Below are 18,810 nucleotides of genomic sequence, written 5' to 3'. Positions count from 1 at the left end.
GTTAAATGCAAGTATAAGATGATTTCAGTTATTCTACCACTGTAATAGAAGCATAAAACCTCTAAATTGATGTTAAGGGAAAAGTGTATGAATTCGCTCTGGTCCAGTGAACTATAGGTCAACCTAAGCCAGGCATTTGTATTGTCACCACACTAGCAGACCTTGGTTTTAGAGTCTTTGGGCCAACAAAATGGGTCTCAAAGCCAGACTTGAGGTTTGTTGGGGGGCCAACAGAGACTCTGTCCAGAGTAGAGTTTCCCTGCCCACAATTCGGTCTCAGAGCTTCTGACAACCGCGACTGCACCGCTTACAGTTTTTCCCCAATTGTTTAAACACGTTTCCTGAAACTATAGCTCAAGTTCTCAAAACTCTAAACACAAAACTGAAAAAAGTTAACCATTTTGTCAAAACTCTGTTCTCTCTTCTCAAAAGTGATTCTTTCCACCAAAACAATACACACACCTATCATATGAATATCTCTTACAGAGCATCAGTTAAACACTGGCGTGATAAACTTAAAACACAACCATCAAAATACTGTTTATATATGTTTTGGCTTCATGAGGCCATGTTAGATATTCAATTGTATAAGATTGTGTTGAAATTGTTTCCCTTTTCTCCTTTTTTTTGTCCCAAAATAGGTTGCAATTTTATGGTACATACAGTATAAAGGCTGTTGCCATATTTTAATACAATACTATGAATATATCATAAATATTACATTGACACAATCATTGTATCAGAATAGGATACAATGCACATTTGTTTGTCCAATGAGCTCCAATTTGGCTAAACTCACAACCCAGCTTCCCAGAGTCATACTGTAAACTTATAGTTGATACTGCAACATTGTTAGAGAATACACAAATGTTACCTATTTTGACAAAACTTACAGTAATTGCACTGATAAGTAAAATGAAAAACACTACAGTAAGAAAATGTTTAGACTGTCTTTCTGGGGATGTAATGATGAAATCAGTGCACAAATACTAAAAGGTAACAAAGCAAATAATTATTTCTTATTGTAATACAGTAAAATGTTCAGTTAACTGAACTGACTGCAAAAGATAGTTTTTCATAGGCCCACAAAAAAATGTGGTGAAACAGATCTACATGTAAATCAGTCCGCTTCCCGCCATCGATCATGATAAGGCCAGAGGACCTCATCTACATCGCCTGCGATGTTCTCCCTGACCAAGCAGTGGGGGGGAAAAGCATCTTTGAAAAGTATATACAGTATAGGCTACACATATTTCATAAATGTAAGACAAAACAACATCAGACAACACATTTCTCTAAGCACTGTAGATATCCACAGAAACCAACCAAAGTTGCGCGGACTTCATTAGACATATTGGTTCGCCTTCCTCTTCCTCCTCCTCCTCCTCCTCCTCCTCCTCCTCTTGCTCTCACTCTTCCTATTCCTCTCTGTTCTCCATGCTGCTCCATTTTTCCCCCCAACACAGTACAGGTCATCTGAGGCCTCTTTTATGCTCTGACACATGATTGAAGTGTTTTGCCAATTGAGTTTTAACAGGAGAGAAGTGAGTGAGACCAATTGGTAATTAGGGTGCGACATTTTGAAGGCCAGTGTTTTCCAGGTGAACAAAGTGTGCTAAATGATGCGATTTGTGCTTAGAGTTTTGCAAAAATGTGATTTAGAATTTCTATTTGAGTGAAAACAATGGAATTGTGCTTTGAGTTTAGCAGTCTGGAGTCTTGTTTTTGATACATGAACTTCAAGTTTTTTGTGTGCATACAATGGAGAAAAACTGTAACACAAACAAGGGAAAACACAAGGAAACTGTGATTTGGCTTCCCATGGCTTCAATGCTTCTAACAGTCTCTCTGCTGATCTGCTGACCCTCTGCAAGGAAAGGACAACTAATGCTAAACTATTCTATCCTCCGGTTCACCTCTGTGCTTTGTGTGCAACAGCAACATTCACTCAAAATTCAACACTAACTCTGCTGGTATTCTTTGAAACTTTGTTTTTGAATGTGCTGCATACTTCTGCCCTCTAACTTCTTGCTGCTTACCTGCTGTTCTCTCTCTTTTTATCTGCTGTCTACATGGCGCGTGTGTGTGTGTGTGTGTGTGTGTGTGTGTGTGTGTGTGTGTGTGTGTGTGTGTGTGTGTCTGTGTGTCTGTGTCTGTGTCTGTGTCTGTGTCTGTGTGTATATTAAACCTTCTCTAATCCTCTCTCCGCTATACACAAAAAACCTTTGCTTCTGTCATGTACATTGTTATGTTGTTGTGCGTGTGTGTGTGTGTGTGTGTGTGTATGCGCCCCTTTCCTGTGTGACTGGCTGTGCCACACTGGTCCTGCTCTGCAGCCTTGCTCCAGCTCTGGCTCTTCGGAGGCCTCTGAGACCTGCCAGTCGGCCAGCGAGTGCAGCTCCCCCACTTCTGTGGGCTCAGGCACTCCCGTGGGCGGGGCTCTGGCCTCAGCAGAAAAGGTGAAACAATCACCCCCCCTGACAAGCATCCCTCCCCCCTCTAGCCCTCCTCGTAGCCCTCGATCTACACCCCCATCTCTGAACCCGGTGACAGGCGGGTCCAACTAGCCACTCATGTGTCTTGTCTTGGGGGGGGGGGGGGGGGGTCACGGTCATTCAATTACATTCATAGAACAGGGACTACGTTATGTCCAATCAGAAGAAGAAGTCTTTCCTTCATTTGTACTTTCTATTTTGATTTATTTATTTTGTAGTTGTTTGAACTTTTTAGTTCTCATTCACCGATTATTGTTCTGTTTTTTGATTTTGCACTTCCACCCGTGCTATTGTTTGTTTGATCATTTGAGTAACGTTTCCCATTTTGTGTTTCTGTTTGTGTGTTGCTTGTTTGTTTACGTCATTTTGACCCCCCCCCTGCTCATGCCCAGTTGTCAAACGGGTATGATCACTACGGGCTGGCAGAGTCGCCATACCTGGTGGGAGGGAGTTCAGGGGGGGCCTTTCCCTTCTACCCACCCCCTTCCTCCTCCACCTCCTCATCCTCCTGTCCCACGCGCTCGTGGTCCCGTCCTGGCTCAGCCCTGCTCCCTGACTACCCTCACTATTGCACCCTGGGGCCAAACATGGTCCCCTCCTCCAAAGTCCCCACCTGGAAGGTTGGTTCATTACACACCATCATCTCCCCTCGTCCTCCTCCTCCACCACATATCACATCCCATATCCACCCGACCCTCATACTCAGATTTACACTCTAGGATCACAGTCCTCTATGTGAGTCAAAGTTGAATTCAGATGTGTTCCTTGAAAATCTTGTAAATCAAAAGTATGCTGCAACAGTTTAGAAATGCGATGTGAGGCCCCTAGGACACTGTTGGACACCTAGAGGCCAATGGTGGAACAACATCCTTTCAGATGCTGAGTTTTGTAGAGACGGGGACTGACTGACTGAGGTTTTTTGGTGTGTGTCTCGCAGGACTGGGCTAAACCAGGGCCCTATGACCAGCCCATGGTAAACACCCTGAGGAGGAAAAAAGACAAGGGACCTGCAGAAGCCGGTTCTCACCCAATGACTGCTGGAGTGACCCCTACATCAGACGATGTGGCTGCAGCACCCAAGGTGAGCAGGAGGCAGACACTCTAATGTAGCTACTACGGTACATTCACCATTTTATTTATTTATCAGATTACTTTGTCATCTACTAACTAATAACTATTGCAGGTGGGGGACATTGAGGCCCATGAGGAGCTGGCCCTGGCTCTGTCCCGCGGGCTGCAGCTGGACACCCAGCGCTCTAGCCGGGACTCTCTCCAGTGCTCCAGTGGCTACAGCACCCAGACCACCACCCCCTGCTGCTCAGAGGACACCATTCCCTCACAAGGTACCGGTTTACTGCTCATACCTGGCATTGCTTCTCCTCACTGTGTCTTAAAGGTAGATTGCATTTAGATTGAGTTCTCTCATATTACAGAAAAAATGGGTCCTCTCACAAGTGTCCTCTGACATGTTGAAAATGTCTCTATTTGTTGTAGTGTCAGATTACGACTATTTCTCTGTTGGTGGAGACCAAGAGGTAGACCAGCAGGACTTTGACAAGTCCTCCACCATCCCACGGAACAGTGACATCAGCCAGTCCTACAGGAAGATGTTCCAGGCCAAGCGTCCAGCGTCCACGGCCGGCATCCCTTCCACCCATGGACCAGTCATCGTCACCCCAGGTGTCGCCACCATCCGCCGCACACCGTCCACCAAGCCCTCAGTGCGCCGTGGAACTATGGGGACCGGCCCCATCCCCATCAAGACCCCTGTCATCCCTGTGAAGACCCCCACCGTGCCAGACCTACCCGGGGGCTTCCCACTCCCTACTGGACTGATGGGAGGGGCAGAGGAGGGAGAGGAACCCCAGAGCCCAGAGTCTCCTGCCCAGGGGGAGGACGGGGTGCCGATGGGCATCCTCCCTGTGGCCTCCTGGAGCGGCCAGGCCTCCACCAACCCACCTCTAGCCACTCTCCAGTCGGGGATATCGGCCCAGTGTGAGGGTCTGTTCCTGGAGGACCCCGAAGCTCTGCTGGAAGATGGGGATTCTCAGGAAGCTCAGGGGGGCAACATGCTCCTGGCCATCCGCCGTGGGGTGAAGCTGAAGAGGACCTTGACCAACGACCGCTCAGCACCGCGCATCGTATGAGAGCCACATTGTCATGAAATGCCAGGGGAGGGTGGCGTACTGCCCACTCACTGGACAGAGCTAGTCCATTCCAAGAAATGCTGTGGTGACAAATCTCATCATTTCTGGAGGAAGGTGCAGCGGTTGCTTGACAGTGGAGTAGCACAGAGTTGATGTTTTCGAGATGAAAAGTGGACAATTCAAAATGTATCTTGTTTTAGTTCTGAATACAGTATGTAAATAATTAAGCATGTATTTCCTCAGTTGCTACTGTGTCCCTGTTCACTGATGCCGTCCCGGTCCCAGTACCCCTTACTCCAAGGTGCCAAATTATTTTAAGCTATTGAAATGACTGAGTAATGTTTTAGATTTCATGTTATGATTGTTTCATTTTCTTGGCAAAACTATCAAGGGCACTCAGTTGTTTGGGATGTGAACTGATTTTAGTTTTTGGAATTATTGTTTCTCATATTTTAAGACCTACAACACACACTAGCTTTGTAGCATGGTTTCAGTTGCTCAGTATTAGCCATTTTCCTGAGTAGCATTTATTAGCCAGATAACTCTAAGCAATAGTCTGTTTGTAACAACTTACTATTATACTGTACATTTCCATAATCCAATGTGTGCCATGATGAAACTCTAAACACTGTTATTGTAATAGATATAAACAATATATGAGAATAGGAGGTCGTCCACTTGTCACGGGGAGCTTGAAAAGCGTATTAAGTAAACATGTTTGAAAAGAGAAAAGCTGATGATTCTGTTTATAATGTTCTTATTTTACCAGGTTTATCTTTTTCTTCATGGAAATTTCTGTCACTGTCCTTTGTGTCAGAAAATGCATGACACCATACCTCTGTAAACTGCTTATTCTTCTGATGAAGTGGCATATCTTACAATAGGCTAAAAGCAATTAATAACAATCGAATATTGTCATGAGAATGTATTGTTATTCCATCATTTCTCCCTGCTGCACTGATCTGTAGCAGAAGCCGATACAAATCTGTATGTAAGAAATTGTAAATAGTGACGCAGACCAGGAACCCACTGGTTTAATTTATTCTTTCTGGACCTCTCTCTCTCTTTTTTTTTTTTTTTTTACTTCTCAGAATAGATTTAGTTATTTCATGCATGTGCTGTTAGTTATTGTTGTACATGATACTTATTATTTGCAGCTCTGATGTATTTGCTATCACTTCCGGAGGCGGCCATAAGTCTTTCTGCTCCACTGCTCCTCTATGCTACACATAGGCTGATATCAGCCCATATCCTCTGAAACCTATCATACAGTATATCCCATGCCAAGGCTTCTCTTCTTGCTGCTCCATAGGGCTGAGAAAGGGTGACTGTGGTCACTTTAGATGGCGAATGTGTCCATTGTGAACCATTGTGGATGTGGTTTGCTCGGTATTTTCTCGAGTCTTCATTATTTTCTCGAGTCTTCATTAAAGTCCTTTTTGATCCCACCTTCAGCCATTTGCTCGAAGGTCACGTCAATTATATATTTACTTTGATGTACAAGTCTGCATTGATATGTGCCAACATGAGTTTAGAGGGATTACTGTCAAGCTGCCCTTGTGAAGCTACATTGGCCAGTGCAGACGCATACAGCCCTGCCTGCAATATAGTATGTCTGTCAATTACCCTCAAATATGAATATGTATGCAGCCATCTAATCCTCACTGAAGACCTTATAAGAAATCCTCAAATGGCAGGTGGTGCAAAATGTGTTAGATGTGACATGTATAGGTAGCAACTCTTGCTTGCTTTCCAGGAACAAAATTGCCCTTTTTTCAGTTTGAGATCTTGAGTGCACATGCACACACTATACAGGACCACTGTCCAGATTTTCTTATGCCATGCCAAGCAAAGAAAGCATTTATTGGGGCACATAAACCAACAAAATAATCATTCTGCGACGAGGCAGGGCGACCATTTTCTCCTAGACCTCATGGGAACAAGTAGGGTTGGCTTTAGGAGAGGAGGCATGTTTGGTACAAATGGAACAACCGTAAGCATTTAAAATATCTTTACATCTAGTTTTGTTGCACCCAAATGACTGTTATACATTTTTGTTCTCTGATTTAAGCAAGGCATTTGAAGCATTATTCAATTTCTGTTAAGTTGACACCATAAACGATGGTTCCTCATTGCTCTACTGTGTGCAGCCAATATGTGGCACCAGAAAGTTCCATTATTGGTGTCTTCAAGAATGCCATCGTTTTGTTGGTGTTTGGTTTCTACTTGTCCCTCATCTGAGTCTGTCTTAAATGTCTCACCAAAGACAAGCTTCTAAAATTGTGAAATATTATTAACAACTAGCGGATGCTAGATGTGCATATGATGCTAGATAGAAACCTGGTCATATGTCTCACTACAGAATTGTTTTGATATTGTCTGTGTATAAACCTTTAGTTGTAACTGCTGTATTTAAACGTACAGCCATTTGTGTCTAGATATTTGAATTTAAAGCATATCTAGATTTTTTTTAAAGTTGCCAAATTATATGTGTAATAAGATTATAATAGTTTAAGGTTTGTGTTTTGCATATCGTAAAAGCAGATTGTCACACTACAATTACTAAAACTGGCTTCTCATGATTTAGTTGGTAGTTTGTACTGAGAGTTGACCTCTTTCCCTGTGCAGTTCAACTGGCTATGAAATCTGTTTCTGTAATGTTTCTTTTTTCTGTGTAATGACTGCTTCAGCACATATTAAATGAGAAATGCTGTTTGAGTCAGTCTGACTTTGATCCCAGTTGTTTGCTAAAAAGATAACATTTCATCTTGATCCTGATCTCTTTAAAGAATGATCAGCTACAACTACCACCCTCATACATTGTTTATACTGTTTGTTAATTTTGGTTACATAATTGATGCTTTGGGTTAGATCATTTACAGCAAGTGGAATTCACATGATACATTTGGGGACACTAAACCAAGCAAACACATAACTAAGTGATATGAAATGTACTGTAATTAGAGTATAAATTAGCACATCACACTTTACACTACACAGTACATACCCCACATACATTTCATCCAAGTGACAATCCAAACAATGTGGATATTCTGTTCGAGAGAGGGCTTTGTTAGATGTAATTTCCATTAATGTCCACAAGGGGTCGGTCTTGTCATAGTTTGTATTCATGCGCAACTCAATCAATGACCTTTAACATTGGCTTCGTATCCCTTTTTGACTCAATTAAATTTGCAATACGGGAATGCAAGTTACACAACCTTTGCATAAAATGAACACAACACTCTAGGTTATAATCTACAGCATTTATGTCCATATAAACACACTAGAGCACTCCCTCACATGGATTCACATGCATAGAATTGGTGTTTGCATGAGCTTGAGAGTTTCCACCATAACTCTTCCACCAGTACATTCCTTTCAGATCAAAGCTGGAGGAGTGGACAAGTGCACACTTCAGGAAAAGAATGCAGAGTTGGACGGCTGTAGCAAGCACACACTTTTTTCGTTCTGTTTGGGATGAATACATTTCCCATAATGCAGCAGCAGAAAGTAAATCCATCTGGGAAATGTAGTCAATTACAATAGGTTGGAATGTGCGGCTTTTACATAACACATGGAAAATACATATCCCATGGGATTCCACACTTCAACCATGGGTGTATGCTGCTCAACTGCCCTACAAACGTTCGAAGGAGAAAACGTTCGCTCTCTAGTCGTACCTGCCATAAATACGCGCACTATTTCTCTCCTCTTTTTTTTTTTTTTTTTTTTTTTTACTATGGCACTGCATGGGACGTAGTGCGTGTGACAATATCGTCATAGCTACGTAAAGTCAAGCTTTTCCATTGGAAAATATTTTTAGGCCACTGACAGAAGGACTCTTATCACGAGAAAAGCGTCTTAGCCCACAGCCCATCTGCAGATTCGAGATTGAGAAGTCGGTTGTGGTCAGGCATGAGAGATGTTTCTATTTGAGACAGCGATTTTGCAACGAATTCTGTGTTTTGGATCTGAGAATTGTCAACGGGATATATGAATACATTGTAGTCGAAAGACATATGCCTTGGAGCCTCATTTCACATCTGAAGGATATCTGAGATTTGACGGGACAGCGCAGCATCAGCTGAGGTGCTGTCATATAAGTTATATTTTATGCTATTTCATTTCTTATACATCATGATGTGAAGATGTAATAGGCCTGTTTTGTTTATTTATTGTCCTTCTAAGCCACTCTCCTGTAACCTACTTTTGACATAATGATTCACGGCAACCAGAGGTGTTGTGGATTTCTTTGCTTTGCTTTACATGTGTTACGATGTAGCCTACATATTGAATATTATGTTTTCATTTCAGGTTATCGACGCCTCTTCTTCTTCTTCCCTTCTATTTTCACGATGCTGCCCTGTTTACAAAGAGTCCTGCGGCCCGCCCTCACTCTGAGGTCGGGCACCATGTTAGGGAGCGTCCGCAAGAGCATCCCAGCTACGGTCAGCGAGCCTCCACCGATGATGCTTGTGCAGAGTTGTAACTTGGGCACGCATCCTCACAAGGAACCGATGGAGCCCTTGAACTCGCCGCAAGGAGCAAAGGAGTTTATTTATAGTCTTCACCCGACCGAACGCACATGCCTCCTGAGAGAACTTCATCGGTTTGAGTCGATAGCAATAGCCCAAGGTAATTTACTGAAATGGACCCTAGTTGGCCACACACACAACACACTCTCTCTCTGTCTCTCTGTGATTTTCAAGTATGCCTATAGGCCTAGTTTACACCTAGTTTACCATGGGTCCTTAGGGTCATATTCCCAGTTTGGAGGATTAGGATGAATGTAGTTGGAGGACCCCACCCCCAAAAATATTTGCGTTGATGTTGTGATTTCTGTCATGCATCAAGTTCATGTGAGGATAGGATAAGCGCTTAAGCCTGTGCGTTTCTTATACGCAGTGTGATAGAGTGGTGCACGCTCACTGTGGTCTTTTCTCCTCCACTCTCACTTAATTAGCTCAACTAAAATAATGAATGGTCAGTAATGCGCTGACAATAGAGATTGAACAGTGTCTATACCCATGGTCCTGACATTTTAGACCAGTTTATTATCATCTAGAAAAGACTGACAGCCAGCTAACGACTCTCCGGAAAAAAAAGCCTCTGTGCAGCGTGTAAGAGCAATAAAGAGGTTGCTGTGTCACAGTGTTGAAGTACACTCTCAGTTATCGACAGTTGCCTAGCAAATGTCTCTCCTGAGTAACATAGGGCAAAGAAGTACCCTATTTAATGTTTTATAACTCAAGTACTATAACATGCTGTCTAGAGTGTACAGTGTTTTATATTAAGGCACATTTTGATGTCATATTAAATTTACTCATACAGGTTTTTCATGTCTTGGAATAGAGAATGTGGTTGTATCCATCTCCTCATCAGTCTACCCACTGTACAGCTATGCAGTATTGTGGGTATGACATACAGTGTTTCCTCTCTGCTGCCTCTTTGGTTTTTAATCTGAGGTCTTTCCAATTCGATGCCAGAGGGGTTGATTTCTGTACCTGCTTATTTGCTCTCTGAAACAGAGCACAGAGTGTAGTGATGAGTATTTATAGTGCTGACTCTTATTATAGTGGTGAAAGCACTGTAGTTGTTCTCATGATGACTGGAGATGTGGAGTACACACCAGCACAGATTTATAACTAGCTCCGCCACACATCTTACTGTACAAACACCATTTAGACAAGTAATATAATGGTATGCTTCTATGTAGGATGACAGGAGGCTGTCTATGTTGCACTGTGAAATATATCCGATATTGAGCAGGAATTAATCACTTATCAGCCAATATCGTGCTGTGAGACTCACCCAAGATAAACATTAATGCTTTGGCTTAATTGGGTGATCACTGCTGGTAACTTTTATTATACCCCAGGGTGTTCCATTGTGAATCAATTCTTTCCAATCATGAACAAATTAAGATGTCTGGAAAGGTAATTTCACTGAGCATCTACTGGTCTAGGATTTCCTTCGATGTTTACAGTAAGTAATCTGTTGATATTTGGTGTTTCAAACACCATTATATGCTTATTGATTCTAATACAGTGTAATTATTTTGTTGCCTAAACCCTACAATGCAGATCTATGGTTTGTACTGTTCACTCTAGAGCACAAATGTCATATAAGACCAGCCCTGCAATATTTAACAACTGTCTCTAGGGTGATTCGTAAAAACAGCACATCGTTCCACATGAACCATACAGTAATTCAAAATGATTTGTTTTGAGGGCACTGCATTTGGCCTTCAATGGGGAGTTAGTTGCATGCAAACAAAAGGTTATACACTCACCGGCCACTTTATTAGGTACACCTTGCTAGTTCCGTGTTGGACCCCCTTTTGCCTTCAGAACTGCCTTAATTCTTTGTGGTATAGATTCAACAAGGTGCTGGAAACATTCCTCAGAGATTTTGGTCTATATTGACATGATAGCATCATGCAGTTGCTGCAGATTTGTCGGCTGCACATCCATGATGCGAATCTCCCGTTCCACCACATCCCAAAGGTGCTCTATTGGATTGAGATCTGGTGACTGTGGAGGCCATTGGAGTACAGTGAACTCATTGTCATGTTCAAGAAACCAGTTTGAGATGATGTGAGCTTTGTGACATGGCACGTTATCCTGTTGGAAGTAGCCATCAGAAGATGAGTACACTGTGGTCATAAAGGGATGGACATGGTCAGCAACAATACTCAGGTAGGCTGTGGCGTTTAAACGATGCTCAATTGCTACTACGGGGCCCAAAGTGTGCCAAGAAAATATCCCCCACACCATTACACCACCACCACCAGCCTGAACCATTGATAAAAGGCAGGATGGATCCATGCTTTGATGTTGTTTACGCCAAATTCTGACCCTACCATCTGAATGTCGCAGCAGAAATCGAGACTTATCAGACCAGGCAACGTTTTTCCAATCTTCTATTGTCCAATTTTGGTGAGCCCATGCGAATTGTAGCCTCAGTTTCCTGTTCTTAGCTGACAGGAGTGGCACCCGGTGTGGTCTTCTGCTGCTGTAGCCCATCTGCTTCAAGGTTCGACATGTTCGGCATCAACAAGCCATTTTCGCCCAGAGAACTGCCACTCACTGGATATTTTCTCTTTTTCGGACCATTGTCTGTAAACCCTAGAGATGGTTGTGTGTGAAAATCCCAGCAGATCAGCAGTTTCTGAAATACTCAGACCTGCCCGTCTGGCACCAACAACCATGCCACGTTCAAAGTCACTTAAATCACCTTTCTTCCCCATTCTGATGCTCGGTTTGAACTTCAGCAGGTCGTCTTGACCATGTCTACATGCCTAAATGCATTGAGTTGCTGCCATGTGATTGGCTGATTAGATATTTGCGTTAAAGAGCAGTTGAACAGGTGTACCTAAAAGTGGCCGGTGAGTGTAGTTAAGCTACAGTATTATCAACAAAATATAGGCCTGTATAACTAGGTGAGGGGGAAAAGAAACCAGAGATTTTTGAAGCTCCTTTTCTTGGACTCAATTTGGTTGGTGATCACTGCCTGTTGCCATGGTGCTTGGACATGGGAATTCTCTGGTCTGCAAATAGAGTTCAAGTGTCAGGAAGTTGAAAAAGGAACTGATAAATTATAGCTTAATCATTATAATTGAAGCCTCTGTGACCCCTATAGAGTCAGGATAGCTATTGGAGAAACTGCCTTGATCCCCTAGGAGAGTCCGGGGCCTGCTGACAGTGTCACCTTCATGCTGTACTTCTCTGGGGGCTTGTGTTACGCAGGCTGCTAGCTGGCAGCACGTGCCGGATGCACTCACATGACGCCCACTAATCATGATGCTGCTTCAGTGGGATGGGGAAGTAGGACTTCTCTCTTTATGACCTTGCTTTGCTTATCACTCCCACAGGCCTTAAGGCATGTAATAATCACAGGCTAGGCTACTGCTTTCAAAGAACAATTGCAGTGCCTTTGTCCCCTATGTGAGAAGTGTTATTGGATTGTTTTACATATTGGTCATTGTTTGGCTTTAAAGTTAGAGTATCTTTATGACATATCAGTTTTCACAGGTATATTTAGATGGTTTGTAAATATTCAGGTCATTTGAAATATTGATGCAACAACCTTCACACAATACTAGTCTTGTTTGTTCTGTGTGCCCTAGTCTCCATGGCAACATGTCTGTTCAACTAGTTAGTCCCCTCAAAGGTCAAGGTTGTTGGTCATTTAAGGGATGTCCATATCTCTTGGTTGAGCTGCTTTGAGAAAAGTCCTCCCAGAAATGATGATTGAGAGTAAGTCATGTAGAGTGCAATTGGCATTTTCTTATATGCCTTCATAAATAACTCAAGCAATAGCTACTTGGCTACAGCTACTACTGTTGCTTGAGTTTTATTTCTTTATTGAGGATGTCTCATTAAAATGCAGATCGCACACAACTCATAACGCATATGAAAATATTGTGTTTATTGACATTAAGATGACGACAACATCAGGGAATCAATTACATGCTCAGGGTTAGCAGATGGGGTGCCAGAGAGACAAATAAGTGTTCTGCCTCTAGAGGGGAGCCAGACTGCCATATGCAAGGGGAAATTTACTTCCAAACTTGCCTAGACTCATTCAAAACACAACTCAAAATGGTCTAACTAAGAGATTAATGATCATCTTAAGTAAACAGACATCCTCTGAAGAGAAGACACACTAAATAATATTCAGAGAAGAGACAGTCTGAACAAATATTTAACTCACTGTTCCTGTCTGTTTTAATTTAATTTCCCTCTCTTTTCCTTTCCTTCCCCTCATTCTCCTCTGCTGTTTATTTTACTCCAGCCTCCAAGAAATGAGGTTCAACCACCAGAGAGCAAGCTGTCATTGAGCCACCTCAGGAGGTATCTCCTCTAGGCCTTCGGCAGATGGACCACGTATGGATGATGAGGCAAAATGTCTCTCTGGCCCAGGAGTGGCTGCCTGGTGTGGTGTGGTGTGGTGTGGTGTGGTTCTGCTGTGTGCTTTCTACGCCTCTATTGGAGGACTGCCTGCTGTTGGCATGAGATGAGCGATGCTGTTGATCCTTCGGGAAATATTTCAAGGATTGTCTTTTTAGTTCATTGTCGGTTTTATTTTCGTTCCTTCGGTCTGTAATTGGTGTTAAGGGAATAGACGGTGCATAGACTGTGCCGCAATGAACCTGCCCTGTATACTTCTTCAAACATTTCCCTACTCCACTGATCTGCCTTGTTTTCATGGCACACTGTAAAGTGGGGTAATGAATATTTCTGCTCAATTTGAGAGGAATTGAGGCTGAGCTGGTGTGGAAGTAGGCTAGATCAGTGCACTGAATTTGGAGTGTGACGCTGTTATGCTATCGTTCGCACACTCCAGACAGTTCTAGGGACTGATGCAGTACACTCAGAGCTCTATTCAATCAACCGGCTGGCTGTGTTCCGGCTGTGTTTCCAGGGTAAGTCAAAGATGCGAATCGTCTTGCACATCAGCAATGCAGCTTCTGACAAAGTGGAAGTATCATTTACAGTGTTAAACAAAAATACTCCACTGACTGCATACAAACTCAAAGATTTTAATGGGCAAGACGTTACTTGGTACCTGGTTCCCGGTTTTGATGAAATAGGATTGAATAGTTGAATCCAAAATTGGTGTTGATAAACCGTAAGGTATAGTGCAGGAAATATTTGTAGCATGAAAAGGACATGCATAGGGTCCAGTCTATCTCCAACATAATTTGCTTTTCCTCATTATAATCAGATGACGAATAATAACTCTTGTGGATTAACAGCGTTACGGAATATCCACTTACAATTCATGAAAGACTTTGCTCTTGGCCTTCATACAGTGCATCTTCAAAACCTGAGTGCTATTTTTATTTTAATGACTATCTTAGTCATGTTGTTTCCTTACATATAGTGTCATAAATCATTGGGGAAAAAATAAAGAATGTAGTGAATCTGTCAAAGGCTGATGTACTGCATGTGGTCAGCCTCCTCCATCTCCAATACTCTATTGATTTTTCTTACCCTTCTCCGTGTCCTCCTTGGTGTAGACTAGAGAAATCGAGTGTACTCAAAGGGAGTCTAACAGCTAGAAATATGATCTTGAGTAGTTGTCAACAGTAATCCACATTTTGATCAGAATAAGCAAAACAATTAAAATTGGCCGAGAGGCATTCAAAGCCGTGCTTTATTCCCTGATAAAATAACAGCTACGACACGTTTTACCTGTTTACTACTTTGCAGGAATATCCATGCGTATCACGAAGATTTGTTTATCATGTTACCTTGACAACAGTGGTTGTTTTGAGAACTATATTTCATATAACATGTTCAAGATGCCCTTTAAAGCCATTTTATCATGCATTACCATTTTGCATTTCTAAAACTAATCTACATACCAAGGTGTTGGTTTCTGACGCTTGGCATTTTACTGAGTGCATGCAAGTGGCAGGTTGACAGGAGAGGGGTTGTTCAATTGTTTAAAACCAGGATAAAGACATGCCCATGACCACCTTTTTGGTGAAATAGTTTTTGTCTTTCTACAGTATAGTAAAAATGAGCTCTGTGGGGTACTTTCCATTTTCAAGCTTGTTACTGTTTCTATTTGTCATTTTATTAACGAAAAGGAATAGACCAAGAACAGAATAATGTAATACCCATTTGTCTTGCTGCTCAGGATTTGAGCATACTGGGGTGCACAGTGTTTGCCTTCTTTTTTAGACGAATGCACATGACATACATTTGAGGCTGGCTTGTACATTAGCCGAAGAAAAACATTAAGTTGGTTGAAGAATTACTGAGCCGTGAAGCTCTACTTTTTCACGAAGGCCAATGTTTTGTATAGAGCTCAGAATGATGAATGTGGTCGCGAGAACATCTAGGCTCATTTAAAATGAAACATTCTATTCATTCTTTGAAATGCCATCCGGCCAACAATAGATTGCCAACTATAACAGAGTTGCATTTTTGCAAAACAAAATGTTGTCAATCAAAGACACACAACACAGGCCTCACTAGAACAGGGAAGTGAAATAGAGTATATTCAGTGTCTACATGCGGAAATGGCACTTTGCCTCTGTTCCTTAGACGACTGTTCTCATGCAGATTTTCAAGAACAGAGAGTGTCTATTTTGAAGTTTTATCCATGTGGACTGCAGGCAGCAAGGGGCTGGTTAGCCGCCCACCACTGGATGTTAGGGATAATTTCACAAAACTTTGGTAGCTGCAAAATTTAAATGGAAGCTTTATGATATGCTAGCTTATGAAGAGAGGTAATCGATATTTAACCGAGGGTCAGTAGGGTGCAGTAGGCTGAGCTTCTTCACACTAGGGCCTCATTAAATGTCTAGAAGAGGTATGAATGGATTGTGAGAGACGATTCTGAGTGTTTAACAATGAAGGCCTATATTTTTGCAGTAAGTCAGGTTTTTCACTTGCCTTCTTACAGTACATGTACCTGACATATTTAGTATACAGAAGCACAATAGAATGAAGTAGTGGGCATGATTTGATCAACAGAGCAACACTATTTAAAATTGTTTATGAACAATTAATAGCTCTTTCGGCACTCGCTTCAGGATACTGCAGTGTCAACCCATAGCCCTGAGTCCATTCCTGCTATTCTGCCATAGAAACATGTCTGTGTTTTGATCCCCATAGCATTTGTCTGCACCATCTAAATGTCTGGCTCCACAGTATCTAGTTCTCCAGTACCTAGCTCACCAACTCTCCACTCCTCACTTGAAACGAATATGTCATGAATGTTCAATCACATCGCAGCCTAATTCCCTTTCTGACTCAATACGTTTGTTCATTGCAGAAAAAAGGATTGTCCAGATTGTCACGATGAACTACTTTCTACTTTCTACTATACTTTCTGCAGTTTCAGCCTGATTTTGTTATTGTATTCTAGACGTGTTCAGCAGTGCCTCTCAGTGGTAATTTGCTGTGTGGACCCTGTAGTGCTGACCCTGGCTGCCTTGAGTTCTCTGGCAGATCCCACTCCATGGTCCACTGGGGGTGGTGAGGAGCAGCCCATGCCTCTCGAGGGCAGCAGGAGCATTTATACTGTATGGCTGCCTGGTGTGCTCTAGTAGCCTTAATGGTCTCAGTCTGCATCTGTTCTACTCCATTCCTCCACCACTGCTGTGATTGCATGTGACGCGAACTCTCACACTGCAGTGACTCAGTGGAGCGTGACATGACACGAACACCCTTTCGTTTTCATCGACTGCTGGTGCGTTTAAGCGGTCCCCTTTCCGTCCCCACAACGACATTGTGCAAGTGTATTGATTTTGTTGTTTATAGGCAATCCATAGTTTCGATACAGTAGATGACTGACCTATTTATGATATAGATGCTAAAGTGTATTATCTGTTATTGCAACTGTTAGCAAAGCATGCTGTCTATGCTGTTCTGTAACTGCAAGATGCTTCCATTGATATGAGCATCATATAATACGGGTGGAAATTAGTCAGCAGCAGCTTCTTTTGATGAATGGGCACTTCTTGCGGAACAAGCCTCCATTGTTTTGTCAGCATCATGAACAGTTCCCCAGGGGGGAGCAGAAATAGGAGTGCCTTGTAATTTGAAACAGAGTCCAGGCCTTCCAAGGCTATCACTGTCTGGAGAGGATGTGCGTTATGGCCTTGGAGATGGAGGTTTGAGTGGCATTGGCATTTACTGGCTGATGCTGTTAAAAAGTGAAAATCAAATTGCCTGGAGGAAACACTAATGTCTGGAATAGGAAAGAACTGATTAGGTTCCCTCTGTGAGAGACACTTCACCAAGTAAACTCAAAGCCACAGAGGCATAAACAATATCTTGGAAAACTGTTAATGAGATATTGTCAGTCTGGGGGCAGGCGGATAATTGAATGCAGAAAATGTATTTGGGCTAATAGTGTGAGATGTTTGTCTCAAAGGCACACACACTAATCTGTATGCTACCAGTTCTCCTGTGGGTCCTGATTAGATGTGCATGGCATTATTAACAATATATCTGACGTCACAGCCCCTCTAATCCATATCCCGATTGGGTGTCGTGGGAAAACATCCCCCTACCACCATGCTTCCCTGTTCAGTCCAGGCATTGTGACTTTTGGGTCCTGCCATTTCCTGGCCGGTTGACATTTAATTAGAGATGACTCCTTCCCCAGGCTCAACAGAGTTTTTTTTTTAATATATCTGTGCATTCTCTCTCTTCCCAGGGACACTGGAAGTTGCTCCACCGACATCAGCTCAGCTGAGATATGGTAAGATTGATGGTGTTTCTCTCTGTATTGTGCCTCCATCGGAGGCAGGTCAATGTCTAGAAGGTCATACTCTGCTTACGGTGTTGCTTACGTAGGCATACTTTACTCTAAATGGTGGGTTTAGTCATAAAAATTACCCATTTTTTTCCCTAACATGCATTGTTTCCCCTCACCCTTTCCTATATCCAGAAGTATCGTTTTTTCAAGCGGAAACAGGAAAAATCCAACAGAGCTACAGTAGTTCACATCCCAGTGATCTGAGAGCTAAGCTGTCATACCTTGTTTTTTTCCCTTTGACAGAAATTATTGCAGATATCGTTTGAAGCAGGGGTTTCACCAATGTGTTCACTGTGCTCACATTCCTTACCCACATTTGCCCAGGCTGAAGTGATGACTGCCATGCAAAAGAATGTTATGCTAATGCCCAGAAGGGATAAAAAAAAAAAAAAGAATCTTTCAGCCCAGAGAAAATCTAATTTTACACTGAACATTTGACCATCATTTGTTTTTGTTTGTTTCATGCCATGGGAATTTGCTTCATGGACTTGAAATGAAAACTATACAGTATGCTGTACAGTGTCACCACCGGTAAAGGGGTAGACTTTTATATACATATTTACAGTGGGTTATATTGTATCTCACATTTCCCTATCTGTAACTGCCAATGGTCATCTAGTTTTACAGTACCTTTTCACATCCCATTGCATTTGCAGGCTGTTGAGTGACTGACCCATTGTTTGCCTTTCTATGCAGTTCTTCTACACAATGCCATCCCCTTTGTTGGATTTGGGTTCCTGGACAATGCCATTATGATTGTAGCTGTGAGTTATTCATTCATTGTAATTCTTAGAATGACAGTAACATGTGGCCGTAGCATTTAGATATGTAGCTAGGTAGACACTGTATAAGGTAGATTCTGAACTGAACAATATTCAACT

General features: G+C 42.4%; 2 protein-coding genes across 3 annotated transcripts in view; both read left to right on the top strand.

Annotated features, from left to right (window-relative positions):
• The window catches only part of LOC310810487 (protein MTSS 1-like), a 42,846-nt gene extending 35,482 nt beyond the window's left edge, over positions 1-7,364 (top strand). Inside the window, exons 11-14 of the mRNA XM_083678263.1 lie at positions 2,888-3,115; positions 3,433-3,576; positions 3,679-3,838; positions 3,990-7,364. Of these exons, the coding sequence (XP_083534389.1) occupies positions 2,888-3,115; positions 3,433-3,576; positions 3,679-3,838; positions 3,990-4,642 (1,185 nt within the window). The 3' untranslated portion in view covers positions 4,643-7,364. The remainder of the gene's footprint in view (positions 1-2,887; positions 3,116-3,432; positions 3,577-3,678; positions 3,839-3,989) is intronic.
• Positions 7,365-8,484: 1,120 nt separating this feature from the next.
• LOC310811404 (transmembrane protein 65-like) overlaps positions 8,485-18,810 on the top strand; it is a 25,487-nt gene continuing 15,161 nt past the window's right edge. For both annotated transcript variants that reach the window (XM_083679542.1, XM_083679541.1), the window contains exons 1-4: positions 8,485-8,734; positions 8,960-9,280; positions 17,828-17,872; positions 18,626-18,693. In XM_083679542.1, coding sequence (XP_083535668.1) covers positions 9,001-9,280; positions 17,828-17,872; positions 18,626-18,693 — 393 coding nt within the window. In that variant the 5' untranslated portion in view covers positions 8,485-8,734; positions 8,960-9,000. The remainder of the gene's footprint in view (positions 8,735-8,959; positions 9,281-17,827; positions 17,873-18,625; positions 18,694-18,810) is intronic.

This window comes from Argentina silus, assembly GCF_951799395.1.
Source record: "Argentina silus genome assembly, chromosome: 10".
Taxonomy (NCBI): domain Eukaryota; kingdom Metazoa; phylum Chordata; class Actinopteri; order Argentiniformes; family Argentinidae; genus Argentina; species Argentina silus.
The sequence above is the reverse complement of the archived record's forward strand: the minus strand, read 5'-3'. Positions and strand labels throughout refer to the sequence as shown.